This window comes from Oncorhynchus clarkii, chromosome 1 (assembly GCF_045791955.1).
Source record: "Oncorhynchus clarkii lewisi isolate Uvic-CL-2024 chromosome 1, UVic_Ocla_1.0, whole genome shotgun sequence".
In the NCBI taxonomy this organism is placed as follows: Eukaryota; Metazoa; Chordata; class Actinopteri; order Salmoniformes; family Salmonidae; genus Oncorhynchus; species Oncorhynchus clarkii.
In genome coordinates this window covers 45,349,473-45,363,517 of record NC_092147.1, presented here as the reverse complement: position 1 = coordinate 45,363,517, position 14,045 = coordinate 45,349,473, and the positions used below count along the sequence as shown (strand labels likewise).

General features: G+C 42.2%; 1 protein-coding gene across 1 annotated transcript in view; it reads right to left on the bottom strand.

Annotated features, from left to right (window-relative positions):
• The window catches only part of LOC139407868 (neuron navigator 2-like), a 115,217-nt gene that overhangs the window by 42,137 nt on the left and 59,035 nt on the right, over window positions 1–14,045 (bottom strand). Inside the window, exons 12-13 of the mRNA XM_071151741.1 lie at window positions 9,623–9,752; window positions 179–485 (exon numbers count right to left, since the gene is read on the bottom strand). Of these exons, the coding sequence (XP_071007842.1) occupies window positions 179–485; window positions 9,623–9,752 (437 nt within the window). The remainder of the gene's footprint in view (window positions 1–178; window positions 486–9,622; window positions 9,753–14,045) is intronic.

Below are 14,045 nucleotides of genomic sequence, written 5' to 3'. Positions count from 1 at the left end.
CCTGGCAACCTGAGCCCTGATCTCACCAGATAAAACCTCTCTGTGGTTGACTGTTGGCTGTCTTTTCACATGCTCCAGGAACCCATGCAGTTCCGACTGACAGAGCATAATACACAGACAGTGTGGCTGTTGGGACTGCAGACAGAGACAACATAGCTCTACTCTGTATGTAACGTGCCTGTCCCATGGGTCTTCAGCGTGCCGCAGACTGGCGTGACAGGTGCCTTGGTCCTGGGCGAGGTCACGCCCACCTGGGCACTCAGGCCTCGCCTCCAGGAGCCCGTGTGGGCCATGGAAGGCGTTTTGCGGTCCGAGGAGCTCCTGCCCGACTCGTCCGACATGTCTGAGGGGCGGCGGCACCACTTGGAGCCCGATTCCATTTTGAACCCGCTGTCCGAGCCCCCGTCCGACCTCTTGACCTCGTCGCTGCCGGACCACACAGAGTTCTGCTCGACGGCTGAGTGCTTCTCCGCGTCCGTCTGGAGCTGAAGGGGAAACCAAACATAAAACATCTGTTACTTCTGTTTATTCAAGTGGTGTAGATACTATACATACCATATCAGTACAATAACAGGTGAATCATCTCACAAGGAGAGCAAGCAGAAAGAAAAGCAACGATCTACTATAGCATCTCCCCTCATAAGCTCACCCTTATGCTATCATTCCAGTCAAACAACTCCACATGCCCCTATTACTGTGAATGCTTTAACATTCTCATCAGCACACAGCCCTCGTTGAAGAAACACTGTCAAGACCAGGGTGCTTTTCTTAGTAGCGTAAGCCCAGGTCCACCTGAGGATCTGTCTTTTTTCAGTCATCTATCTCCTGTGTTTGAGGGTTGCAAAATCCACTTGTCATTTCAAACTTGCTGAGACTAAGTTATTCTTTTTTTTAATGTTTTTTTTTTCACCTTTTATTTAACCAGGTAGGCCAGTTGAGAACAAGTTCTCATTTACAACTGCGACCTGGCCAAGATAAAGGAAAGCAGTGCGACACAAACAACCACACAGAGTTACACATGAAAAACAAACGTACAGTTAATAGCGCAATAGAAAAATATATGTACAGTGTGTGCAAATGTAGTAAGATTAGGGAGGCAAGGCAATATATAGTCCATAGAGGCGAAATAATAACAATTTAGCATTAACACTGGAGTGCTAGATGTGCAAGTAGAGATACTGGGGGTGCAAAAAGCAAAACAAATGTTTTAAACAATATGGGGATGAGGTAGTTGGGTGTGCTATTTACAGATGGGCTGTGTACAGGTACAGTGATTGGTAAGCTGCTCTGACACCTGATGCTTAAAGTTAGAGAGGGAGATATGAGTCTCCAGCTTCAGTGATTTTTTAAATTCGTTCCAGTTATTGGCAGCAGAGAACTGGAAGGAAAGGCGACCAAAGGGGGTGTTGGCTTTGGGGATGACCAGTGAGATATACCTGCTGAAGTGTGTGCTACGGGTGGGTGTTGCTATGGTAACCAGTGAGCTGAGATAAGGTGGGGCTTTACCTAGCAAAGACTTATAGATGACCTGGAACCAGTGGGTTTGGCGACGAATATGTAGCGAGGGCCAGCCAACGAGAGCATACAGGTCACAGTGGTGGGTAGTATATGGGGCTTTGGTGACAAAACTACATCCAATTTGCTGAGTAGAGTGTTGGAGGCTATTTTGTAAATGACATCGCCAAAGTCAATGAACGGTAGGATAGTCAGTTTTACAAGGGTATGTTTTGCAGCATGAGTGAAGGAGGCTATGTTGCGAAATAGGAAGCCGATTCTAGATTTAATTTTGGATTGGAGATGCTTAATGTGAGTCTGGAAGGAGAGTTTACAGTCTAACCATACACCTAGGTATTTGTAAGTTGTCCACATATTCTAAGTCAGAACCGTCCAGTGTAGTGATACTAGTCGGGTGGACGGGTGCGGGCAGCAATCGGTTGAAGAGCATGCATTTAGTTTTACTAACATTTTAAAGCAGTTGGAGGCCACATAAGGAATGTTGTATGGCATTGAAGCTTGTTTTGAGGTTTGTTAACACAGTGTTCAAAGGAGGGCCAGATGTATACAGAATGGTGTCATCTGCGTAGAGGTGGATCAGAGAATCACCAGCAGCAAGAGCAACATCATTGATATATACAGAGAAAAGAGTCGGCCCGAGAATTGAACCCTGTGGCACCCCCGTAGAGACTGCCAGAGGTCCGGACAACAGGCCATCCGATTTGACACACTGAACTCTATCTGAGAAGTAGTTGGTGAACCAGGCGAGGCAGTCATTTGAGAAATAAGAATTAGGTAGTGGACTACAATGGAGGCCTACAAATCCTGACAAGACCTGAAGTGATTACCACAGGAAATCAGCAAAGATGGCTCTTTCATGCTTCACGAATCAACATTACCGCCTTGAAAAAAAAAGAAAAAAAGTGGAGACTGGAGAGTGAGGCGGGCGAACAGGACCATTACGTTGGGCCTACAAATAAACAATGTGTTGTAGCAGTATTGTGTGTTTTCCCGGCACTCACCAAGCTTACTTAAGCCCCAGTTATAACAGGGTATTGTTTAAATAGCTACTGAAAATACTAATAAAAATGGATTGCCAGGGAAAGAATTTTAATGGCCTTGTTCTTTATCAGCATGAATCTGAAACACTAATCTCTAGGCCTATACCTGCAATAATATATCCAAACTATATTTTACAGAGCAGCAGAAAAATGCAACACAAAGCAATGATTGATTGTTGGCTTGAAGAGCTGGTTTTGGGGCCGGACTTCAATCATCTGTTGATGTTTAAGTCACTCGTTGGCACAGGAGGATGCAGAGAAAATCTTAATGGTAGAAAACATGAAAACTAAACGGGTGCCAAAGCAGCAGTCTCTGCTCTCATCTACCAGTACTTTTTCTATGACTGGAAACAACCTTGCTGCAGTCTTCTACACTGTAAAAAAATATATTTTGTTTTTACGTTAACTTACTTGCAGCCAGTTACCTGTACTTTACTGTAAAAAAATGTACAGTATGTTACCGTATATTCCAAAGAACCTTTGGTTTAACAGTATATTAGTGTCTAACGTTTACAGTAATGTACTGCTAAACCAAAGTTTCTTTGGAATTTATGGTAACATACTGTACCTTTGAGTTTTTTACAGTCACTTAAAGGTAACTGGCTGCCAATAAGTTACCGTAAAAACAACTGGATTATTTTTTTACAGTGTACAATATCACAACCACGCCAACTGCTTTATTCCTGAGAAAACTAATTCAGTGCTGTTCTCGGGATGTTCCATTGAAAAGAGACGGTCTCTATAGGAGCATTATGTGGTTAACTTTGGAAAAACATGAACTGCTTGGAACGGCTACAGACTTCTACCACACAGACTTCAACATAGGCAATGTGGACAGACATAACCCACTGGGCACAAACTGGTTGAATCAACTTCATTTGTCAACTTATTGTGATGTGGAATCTAGGTGTAAAATACATTGGATTTGAAAATTCTTTAATGTTATATCCAATATCAGAAAAAAACTATAGGCTGGGCAGTACCTCCTACTGGAGAGTTGACCTATAGCCACTACCCTTTGGTCTCCCATCCAGGGTTTTAACCAATCCCAGCCATGCTATGATACAGTACTTGTCAGTCACTGAGTATTGCCAATGTGCTATCGTGAGAATGATTGTTGATTGCGCTCCACTTAAAAACTAAATAGATTCACTGTTGCTATCAAAGTCATTCCAAACAGTAGATTTAACAGAGCAAATCAAATGTGACCAATCTTTATCACTCCTATATAGTCAATGGTGCTATTTAGGCCTATATAACATTTACAAAGTCATCAACAATGGTGCTATTTAGGCCTATATAACATTTACAAAGTCATTAACAATGGTGCTATTTAGGCCTATATAACATTTACAAAGTCATCAACAATGGTGCTATTTAGGCCTATATAACATTTACAAAGTCATCAACAATGGTGCTATTTAGGCCTATATAACATTTACAAAGTCATCAACAATGGTGCTATTTAGGCCTATATAACATTTACAAAGTCATCAACAATGGTGCTATTTAGGCCTATATAACATTTACAAAGTCATCAACAATGGTGCTATTTAGGCCCATATAACATTTACAAAGTCATCAACAATGGTGCTATTTAGGCCTATATAACATTTACAAAGTCATCAACAATGGTGCTATTTAGGCCCATATAACATTTACGAAGTCATCAACAATGGTGCTATTTAGGCCTATATAACATTTACAAAGTCATCAACAATGTTGCTATTTAGGCCTATATAACATTTACAAAGTCATCAACAATGGTGCTATTTAGGCCTATATAACATTTACAAAGTCATCAACAGCAATTGTTTCAATTCAACCCAGAATTCAACTAAAAATAGACAATACAATAGTCCTTTGGTTTCAAGCTCTGGTTGATTTCAAATGTCATGATATTTAGTGACTTTGAATTGTGTTTGGTTGTCAACGCAACCAAATATCAACATTTAAAGGAGATGTATCTTCTGCTTGGATAGTTCAATCTGTGCCACTGACTTAGTCTGGCCTTAATAACATTTTGTCTACAAATGAATCATTGATATGTTAGATTCACGTCTGCATCTCAACCAAAAATCTAAGTTAAAGAATAGGACTGAATCGAATCATACTTTGATTAAAGTGCATTTAAAGTTTGATTTGATTTAGTCCTATTCTTTAATAAATAAATAAATACTACTCAAGCAGTCAATACAGCTCCTTTAAATTTGGATGTTTTTGTGTTGTCAACTAAACACAATTCAATATTACTTTCAAAGTAAATAGCCTAAAGTTAAGGCTCTCTTACAAACTAATGTAACAGTATTTATTCAACCTTAAAATGAGTAACAGATCCATGGTCCTATTTTGAGGTGACTGTAACTCTACAATTCTTCTTATATCATTATATAAAGTCTGCATGTTCAAGATAGCGTGCATAGGTCATCGCAGGTCTGTGTAGATATTCACAATAGCTGTAATAATCTCTGCAGGATCTCAAATAGCATTGATCACTTGCACCATGCACTTCTAATCAGGGCAGGTGTTGTGGGCGGGCCCTAGGGGGTCTGGCACGCCCTACCGTACCTCCTTGACTGTCCTAAATAAAACATTGAAATATCAATAATTGATTTGACCGACAGGCAGAACGACACATCAATCTCATATAAAGCATCCGTGCGAGAAAAAGAGCCCCAGTACGTGTCTCAGTACGTGTAGCCCATGTATCTGATGCTGCCTGAACAAGAGTATGGCATGTCATACTCTTTTTGTCCAGACAGCATCAGATACATGGTTCACCTACAGTGAGACAGAGGGCCGCTGTTCCGCTCACCCGGATTCTTTCTCCAGTGAGATAGTTTCAGCCACTAGCGAGTTGAACAGGGATGTAGTGCTGCCGGAGGAGTAGTAAAATAATATTTCTGGATACATTTTAAATAAATGATTTAATTGCTACAAAAATCAATGAAAACGATAGAATGACAAACCAAATAAATATGTAGGCTGTAGCAGCCTATAGGTAGTTAAATGGTGCTTTCTTCCCGACCTCTCAATTCAATTCAATTCAACGGCCTTTATTGGCATGGGAAACATATGGTAACATTGCCAAAACAAGTGAAGTAGATAATATACAAAAGTGAAATAAACAATAAAAATGAACAGTAAACATTACCCTCACAGAAGTTCCAAAATAATAAAGACATTACAAATGTCATATTATGTATGTATACAGTGTTGTAATGATGTGCAAATGGTTAAAGTACAAAAGTGAAAATAAATAAACATAAATATGGGTTGTATTTATGTAATGTAATTTGTTCTTCACTGGTTACCCTTTTCTTGTGGCAGCAGGTCAAATCGTGCTGCTGTGATGGGCCACTGTGGTATTTCACCCAGTAGATACTGTATGGGAGTTTATCAAAATTGAGTTTGGGTTTCGAATTCTTTGTGGATCTGTGTAATCTGAGGGAAATGTGTGTCTCTAATATGGTCATACATTTGGCAGGTTAGGAAGTGCAGCTCAGTTTCCAACTCATTTTGTGGGCAGTTTGCACATAGCCTGTCTTCTCTTGAGAGCCAGGTCTGCTTATGGCGGCCTTTCTCAATAGTAAGGCTATGCTCACTGAGTCTGTACACATTCAAAGCTTTCCTTAAATTTGGGTCAGTCACAGTGGTCAGGTATTCTGCCACTGTGTACTCTCTGTTTAGGGCCAAATAGAATTCTAGTTTGCTCTGTTTTTTTGTTAATTCTTTCCAATGTGTCAAGTAATTATCTTTTTGTTTTCTCATGATTTGGTTGTGTCTAATTGTGTTGCTGTCTTGGGGCTCTATGGGGTCTGTTTGTGTTTGTGAACAGAGCCCCAGGACCAGCTTGCTTAGGGGACTCTTCTCCAGGTTCATCTCTCTGTAGGTGATGGCTTTGTTATGGAAGGTTTGGGAATCACTTCCTTTTAGTTGGTTGTAGAATTTAACGGATCTTTTCTGGATTTTGATAATTAGCGGGTATCGGCCTAATTCTGCTCTGCATGCAGTATTTGGTGTTTTAGGTTGTACACGGAGGATATTTTTGCAGAGTCTCAATTTGGTGTTTGTCCCATTTAGTGAATTCTTGGTTGGTGAGCAGACCGCAGATCTCACAACCATAAAGGGCAATGGGTTCTATAATTGATTCAAGTATTTTTAGCCAGATCCTAATTGATATGTCGAATCTTATGTTCTTTTCGATGGCATAGAATGCCCTTCTTGCCTTGTCTCTCAAATCGTTCACAGCTTTGTGGAAGTTACCTGTGCCGCTGATGTTTAGGCCGAGGTATGGATAGTTTTTTGTGTGCTCTAGGGAGTCTAGATGGAATTTGTATTTGTGGTCCTGGTCAACTGGATCTTTTTTGGAACACCATTATTTGGTCTTACTGAGATTTACTGTCAGGGCCCAGGTCTAGTAGAATCTGTGCAGAAGATCTAGGTACTGCAGTAGGCCCTCCCTGGTTGGTAACAGAAGCACCAGACCATTAGCAAACAGTAGATATTTGACTTCAGATTCTAGTAGGGTGAGTCCGGGTGCTGCAGACTTTTCTAGTGCCCCTTGCCAATTCGTTGACCTTCTCTCACTCTCTCTCTGGCGGTGGCGCAAATGATGAAGAACTGCAGATGTGTGTAAAGAGGCCTGTCAGTGGGAGGGTTGACCTCTTCGAGTGGGCCAAATCCAAGAACAGCCACAGACTGAAAACAAGACCAGGGGGTGATGACACGTCTGTCCTCAAAAAAGTTTGTTACGGACTTGGGGTTCATGTACGACGCATTTGAGCTCGCCCTACTGTCCGAGTGTTAAGCTTAAGGAAAAGTACTACCTCTATTGCGCATGCAGGCAAACTGATCTACCACATGAGGCGGCAGGGTAGCCTAGTGGTTAGAGTGTTGGACTAGTAACCGGAGGGTTGCAAGTTCAAACCCCCGAGCTGACAAGGTACAAATCTGTTGTTCTGCCCCTGAACAGGCAGTTAACCCACTGTTCCTAGGCTGTCATTAAAAATAAGAACTTGTTCTTAACTGACTTGCCTAGTTAAATAAAGGTAAAATATAGTACAACATGTTTCCTCATGTGGCCAAAACTCAATAGTGCACAGGACCCAAGTGGTAAATATAAAGATCCAGTCCATTTTAAATTTTGGAGGCCCAATACACTTCAGCGTTGTGATGGAAAAATTCTAGTAAAATGCATAGAGCACAGAATTAAAAAGCTATTGTCGCATATTATTCAACCTAATCAGACAGGTTTTTTACATGGACAAAAATGTGGAGATAATATAAGGCAAGTACTGGAAACAATAGAACACTATGAGAAATCTGGGAAACCAGGCCTTGTTTTCATAGCTGACTTTGAAAAGGCTTTTGATAAAGTATGATTGGAATTTATATATAAATGCCTGGAAAATTTCTATTCTATTTTATTTCTAAAATTTCTATTGTGGAGAATCATCTCTTATACAATGGGTTAAAGTTATGTATAGTAACCCTATGTGTAAAATATGAAGTGAAGTGAACATACTCGGTATTCATATCCTGAAATAAAGAAACGATCTCACTACAATACCTTTTAACAGAACATTAGCAGAACAGAACAGAACATTAGCAAAAATAGATAAGATCTTGCTGCAGTGGAAAGGAAAACACCTGTCTATTTGTGGAAAAATCCCCCTGATTAACTCTTTAGTCATATCCCAGTTTACCTTTTTGCTTATGGCCTTGCCTACAACTAGCGAACAGTTTTTTAAATTATACGAGCAAAAAATTCAATTTTATTTGATACGGCAAGCCAGACAAAATTAAACAGGCCTATTTTATATAATGAATATGATTTCGGAGGGCAGAAATGAATAAATATGAAAGCATTAGACCTCTCACTAAAGGCTTCAGTCATACAGTTATACTTAAATCTGAACTTATTTCAGCTCATGAAACATGGGACCAACACTTTACATGTTGAGTTTATATTTTTGTTCAGTGTAGTTTTAATTAGTGTTCAGCGGCGTGTCTCCCAGGACCTGGGGGGCTGCTGGGTAAGAGAGTTTCCCACCACACCACATCTTGCCTGTCACCAACCCTGATGGGCCCTAACCAAGACACCGTTTTAAAGGAGGTTTTTGTGGAGGCCAGGAGATAAGAAATAGTTGGGATGTCTGGGTCTCATGCAAACTGCCTTCTGTATAATGACAGACAGCTCCACACCAGGGCCTCCCTGTGGGTTCACACCGAGGAAACCTTTAATTACAGAAGTGGAGGTCTGACTGAAAATGTTGCTATTCTCAGGGCCAGATTTAAAAAATGTAACTAACTTGGGGCTGGTTTCCTTGTGTTTTCACCGGGGTTTTATTGCTCAAAAAAATTGCGTGCCCAAATAAAACCAACCGCAGGCCAAATTCGGCCGCGGGCCACCAGTTGGAGAACCATGACCTGAAGGAAATGCACCATAAGTCTCTAGAACCAAGATTGAGACAGGTTTACTGTATGGCAAACAAAGTCTGCACCTCAGATCGATGGTCTAAAAAGTTGAAAATGTGCACTTAAGAAAAAATACCTACTGATGGGATTGTCGGGATAAGATGAACCGTGAACCTGGGTGGTGGTGTGCCTGGCTGCGATTTCAATACACACTTTGAAGCAACCACTTCAGCACATACTGCAGAACAGACACAGATGTGTATTTTTCACTATGCTTATAACTGCAGTGAGAAAGTTGAAGTGAAGCCTAGTGTATGCAGTTCCTCCCAGCTTACGATACCCATTCAAATGATTGGGGCCAAGAGAATCAAAGTATATAAACTTAGATACCCTATAAGTCCTTGGTATATTACATAGGAGAGCCTAAGCGCTCATACATTAGACTAATAAGAATATAAACTATGGTAACGTCTGGCTGCAGACATCATGTGATCTATATACTCTGAGTCTCTTAAAGGGAAATACAAGTTTAATAAAAATGTTTCAAAGCCAAAGATGCTGCCACCCTAGAAATAACATGTTCATTCACCCTTCTAGTAATTCTAATAATATGCCACCTCCTACAGTGTGATTGGGGCAGAACCTACCTGGCCCTCTAGGTCCTTGCAGGAGACGGACAGAGTGTTGACATAGGAGCTGACTGAGGAGCTGGTGTTGATGTCATCTGTGTCGACGATGTCACTGATCCCACTGCTCACCGAGCTGCTGTCGTCCCAACTGGGAGCGAGGAACACAGAAGAGAGAAAGAGTATGAGTTAGAATGTTATGTGGTAGGAGTTCGTAGCGAGAAAGGGGGAAGACATGATAGACCGAACGACAGGGAGAAAGCAAGATACACTGTAGAGCAGGGGTGTCAGACCAGACTCTGTGACAGAGGAGTGTAAATGCTTTTTTTTTTAGGCTGGATCATGTTGTTGTATTGTTTTGTTGTATGTTTTAATGATGTCATGTATTGATTGTTGCTGCCTTCTTGGCCAGGTCTCCCTTGAATAAGAGACTCTGAGTCTCAATGGGTTTTTCCTGGTTAAATAAAGGTTAAATAAATAAAAATAAAATCAGGGAGGTTCTGAGGGTGGAACTTAAAATGTGTTATATTTCCTTGTCATCAAAATGTACAAAAGACTGGTCTCCTCCCTGGCTGTCTAGCGACATGCGGTCGGGGGTGCCCACCCTGTGAAAATTAATGGAAAAAAATAACTGTCATGTGAAAAATAAATAAATACACATTTTTATCAATAATCATTTTATCAATGAGCTCAAGGACATACAGCAAAAGAAGGAACAGAAAATAACAGGATCATTTCAAACTGAGCGTTATCAACGGAAAAACTGTCTCTGTGGCTGCGTTGCTCGCAATCAACTGGACTGCTTCCCCTGTCTGCTGTTCTCCACCAGCAACAGCGTGTGGACAAGAGCCGGTTACTGCGACTTGAACAACTAGCCCACAGCACTCAACAAGCATGAGAAATCTGTGCCTCACATCCAGAGCCAGATAGCTCTGAAGAGATTCAGTAGGTCACCGCTAGATCTGCCATTGAATGAACAACGGAGGTTGACCATCAGCATGCACAATATGCAAAGGTAAACGAGAACCGTGAGATTTTGAAAGACCTAGCTAATTAATGCTACATGCTACCTAAACAGGAGATGACATTTCGTGGCAACGATGAGAGTGCCAGCTCATCAAACAGGCCCAGGGGGCAACCATGTGGAACTTGTACACGCCTTAAGACCGAGCTGAAAAAGATGAGCAGTTAGCAACCCGTCTAGAGACGCCACCGTGTTTGATTTTTGCTCCCATGGAGTTTTCAAAGAAACAGTCGCGCTCTTCTGTGTTCTGCGGAACCAAAAAGATGAATATCGGTTTCTGCCGTACCCGTAACGGCGACACAATGAAAGAGCTGGAACGGCAGCGACAAGACGTTGATCGTTTCTATGAGCGATTCAAGCAGAAATCCAATGACCTGGGCCTGGCAGAAAGCGAAACTCGTAGTGAACAGCCGATCAGTAGAGAGGGGGCAAATCTACTACGACATGCTGGACAATATTAATGTTCAGATGAGAGCCAGGTTTGACCACTTTGGTGACTTTCATTTCCTTGGCTTAGAGGACTGCAAAAAAATCGAAACAACGTCACACATTTCGACACCAGCAAACGAGAGCCTGTCAAATTATGCCAATTACTTCGATTTCGTTTAGACCTAAGGAAGATCTCGTCGGATTGTACAGGACAAATCACACGGACAGCTCCTCAGCTTTTTCTTCCAGCATGACCAGACACAGACAGAGTTACTGCAGCTGGTGCTCACTATACCAGCCACAACAGCATCCGTTGGGAGGTCATTTTCGCCGCTGAAACGGATAAAGACATACAGACGAAACCGACCGATAAAGGGCGACTCTCATCCCTTGCCATCATCTCCATTGAGAATCGAGACCGAGAGACTTTTAAAACGGAGGGCCAACAGGGAGGAGTTCTACAGTTCAGTCGCTGATGTCTTTACCCAGAGGGAAAGAGGGAGGGAGCGCCACTACTATAATCACATTACATGTCTATTGTGTTAGTATATATCTCAATCAGTAGCACCGACTACTAGGCATTTAGTGTGTGTAGCGCTGTCTACAAGTAGCCCTACTCGCTGGCATTTGGGTCGCTGTCTGTGGTGCTGAAAGTTGCCTGGTCGTGCAGGGCAGTTGCGCATTAGGGTCTGTGAATGTGTGCATAAAGGTTGTTCCGCCTACCTGCTGCTGTTTGATGGTTGGTTGCGGTTGTTTGATGGTTATCTTTGTGATCGTGTCATACTGAAAAACAGCGTAGCAACAAATCCGCTTTATGGGTGCGTGCGTGCGCGTGGAGTGAGTGATAGACAGTAGAAAGTGTCGCCCCGGCCTCGGACCTGACCGCACGTCACTGTTTGCTTCGACGACATTAGCAAGCTGGACAGAGTGAAAAGACTTTAGGCGTAGGCCCGTTATCCTTTCTTCACGGTTTCAATTTGGTTTCAGCCATTTCAACGTCGATTCAAATACTCAAACCACCCGCGGGGCCTTGAGTTTAACACGCGCTGCAGAGAGACAGAGAAACATTAATAAGACTGGACAGGGTAGAAAGAAGAAAAGAAAATCCTATTCTTCTCCCTCTTTCTTATTCTCCCTCTTTTACCAGGTCTGTTGGCCAGAGACAGCATTCCCATCATGCCTGTGACGTTAGGAACGTCTCCCTCCAAATTCCTAACTAGTTTTAATTAGCGTTCAGCAAAGTGTCTCCCAGGTCCTGGGGAGGGGGGGCTGCTGGGTAAGAGAGTTTCCCACCACACCACGTCCTGCCTGTCACCAACCCTGATGGGCCCTAACCAAGACACCGTTTTAAAGGAGGTTTTTGTGGAGCCCAGGAGATAAGAAATAGTTGGGATGCCTGGGTCTCATGCAAGCTGCCTTCTGTGTGATGACAGACAGCTCCACACCAGGGCCTCCCTGTGGGTTCACACTGAGGACACCTTTAATTACAGGAGTCGAGGTCTGACTGAAAATGTTGCTATTGTCAGGGCCAAAGGCTCTATCTGTGTGTGAACGGACTTAAAGATGTGTGTGTGTGTGTGTGTGTGTGTGTCTGCGTGCATGTAGATGTGTGAGGAGTTTATCATCCAATAGTCTGTGTGACAGAACCACTCCTTTCACAGTACTCACAGAGGTGTTGAAGTGTGGAGGGAGTTGGGTGGGGGGGAGGGGGGGGGGGGGGGGGGGTTCTCTTTATGATTCTAAGTTCACACGGATCAGGACACTCACTCCTTCCAAGTCTGCCTGTCTGTCTGTCCTCAGTCTCCCATGCCAGTGTGATTGTTGCTGAGCTAACCAAAACAAACTCGGCCAGCCACAGCCAGACACTGCTGAGTGTTCCCTGTGAGAGCATCAACACCTCAGCCAGAAGCAACAGACCCCTCAATTCACAGGTCTACTCAGTCACTGTCTCAACTAAGTCCAACCCTTTCAGTATAGTACCACGTTTACTGTGAGGAATATAAAATGGTAGCAGGGGGAAATCAGAGTCCATAGATGACCATAATGAATGATGAACTGACTCAACAGTAGTTCTAAACATCACCCGCAGGTTCCAGTCTGGCAGGTAGGTGGGCAGAGGTTTGGCTCTGATCTAACACTAGCCAGGCTTGGGTTGCAAAGCTACCGGTAATTTACCAAAGTTACCAGAATCTACAGTAATTTTGGTAATTACCCAAAATGTATGGCAATCTATCGTATTTGATCATTTAAACTTGAATAACCTACTTATTTGTTATTAATATATAGTATTGTCCATAAGTTTGTAACAGATAGACCATATGATTCAAGAGAAAATAGCACAATTAATGAAAAAAGCATCTTAAATCAACAACGCCAATATTTTCAATGAACTCTGCAACTCTTCCATTGACATGGTCAAATGAGGTGTGTAGAAAATAACAGATAGGTTCATGCTGAAACCCTCATATTAAACATCAATGGTATTCACTCAGTTGGTTTGTATTTAGGTATAATGTTTTACAGCTTTGTCATTCTATTTTGTATTTTAAAATCATCTTATTTAATTATTTCATATATTTTACATGTGATGAGGCCAGACAGGGGGCCAAAGATAATTACAGACACCTGCGATAATCTGAAGTACCCAAAATGGCCACCAGATGTCTAGTGATAGATTACATAAAATCCCACATTCTGGTAGTTTACTGGTAAAATGTGAAAGTTTCCAGTAATATACCCTCCCTCTGCAACCCTAAGCCAGGCACAGTTGCTACATTTCCATTGAGGATTTACCACAATGTTTTACCCAAAAGGCTCAGACTTTTCTGTTTCCATCTACATGGGCTGGCACCGGTGTCTCCCTAGGCCATGGCTCCGGCGGACCTACTCTAACTTGGAGCCAAGGCAAGTACCCTGGGTACTTTTCAGCTTGCATTTACATAACAATGTCTAACTGTGAACTTTAACACCTTCTCACAAAGCAACAGTCTT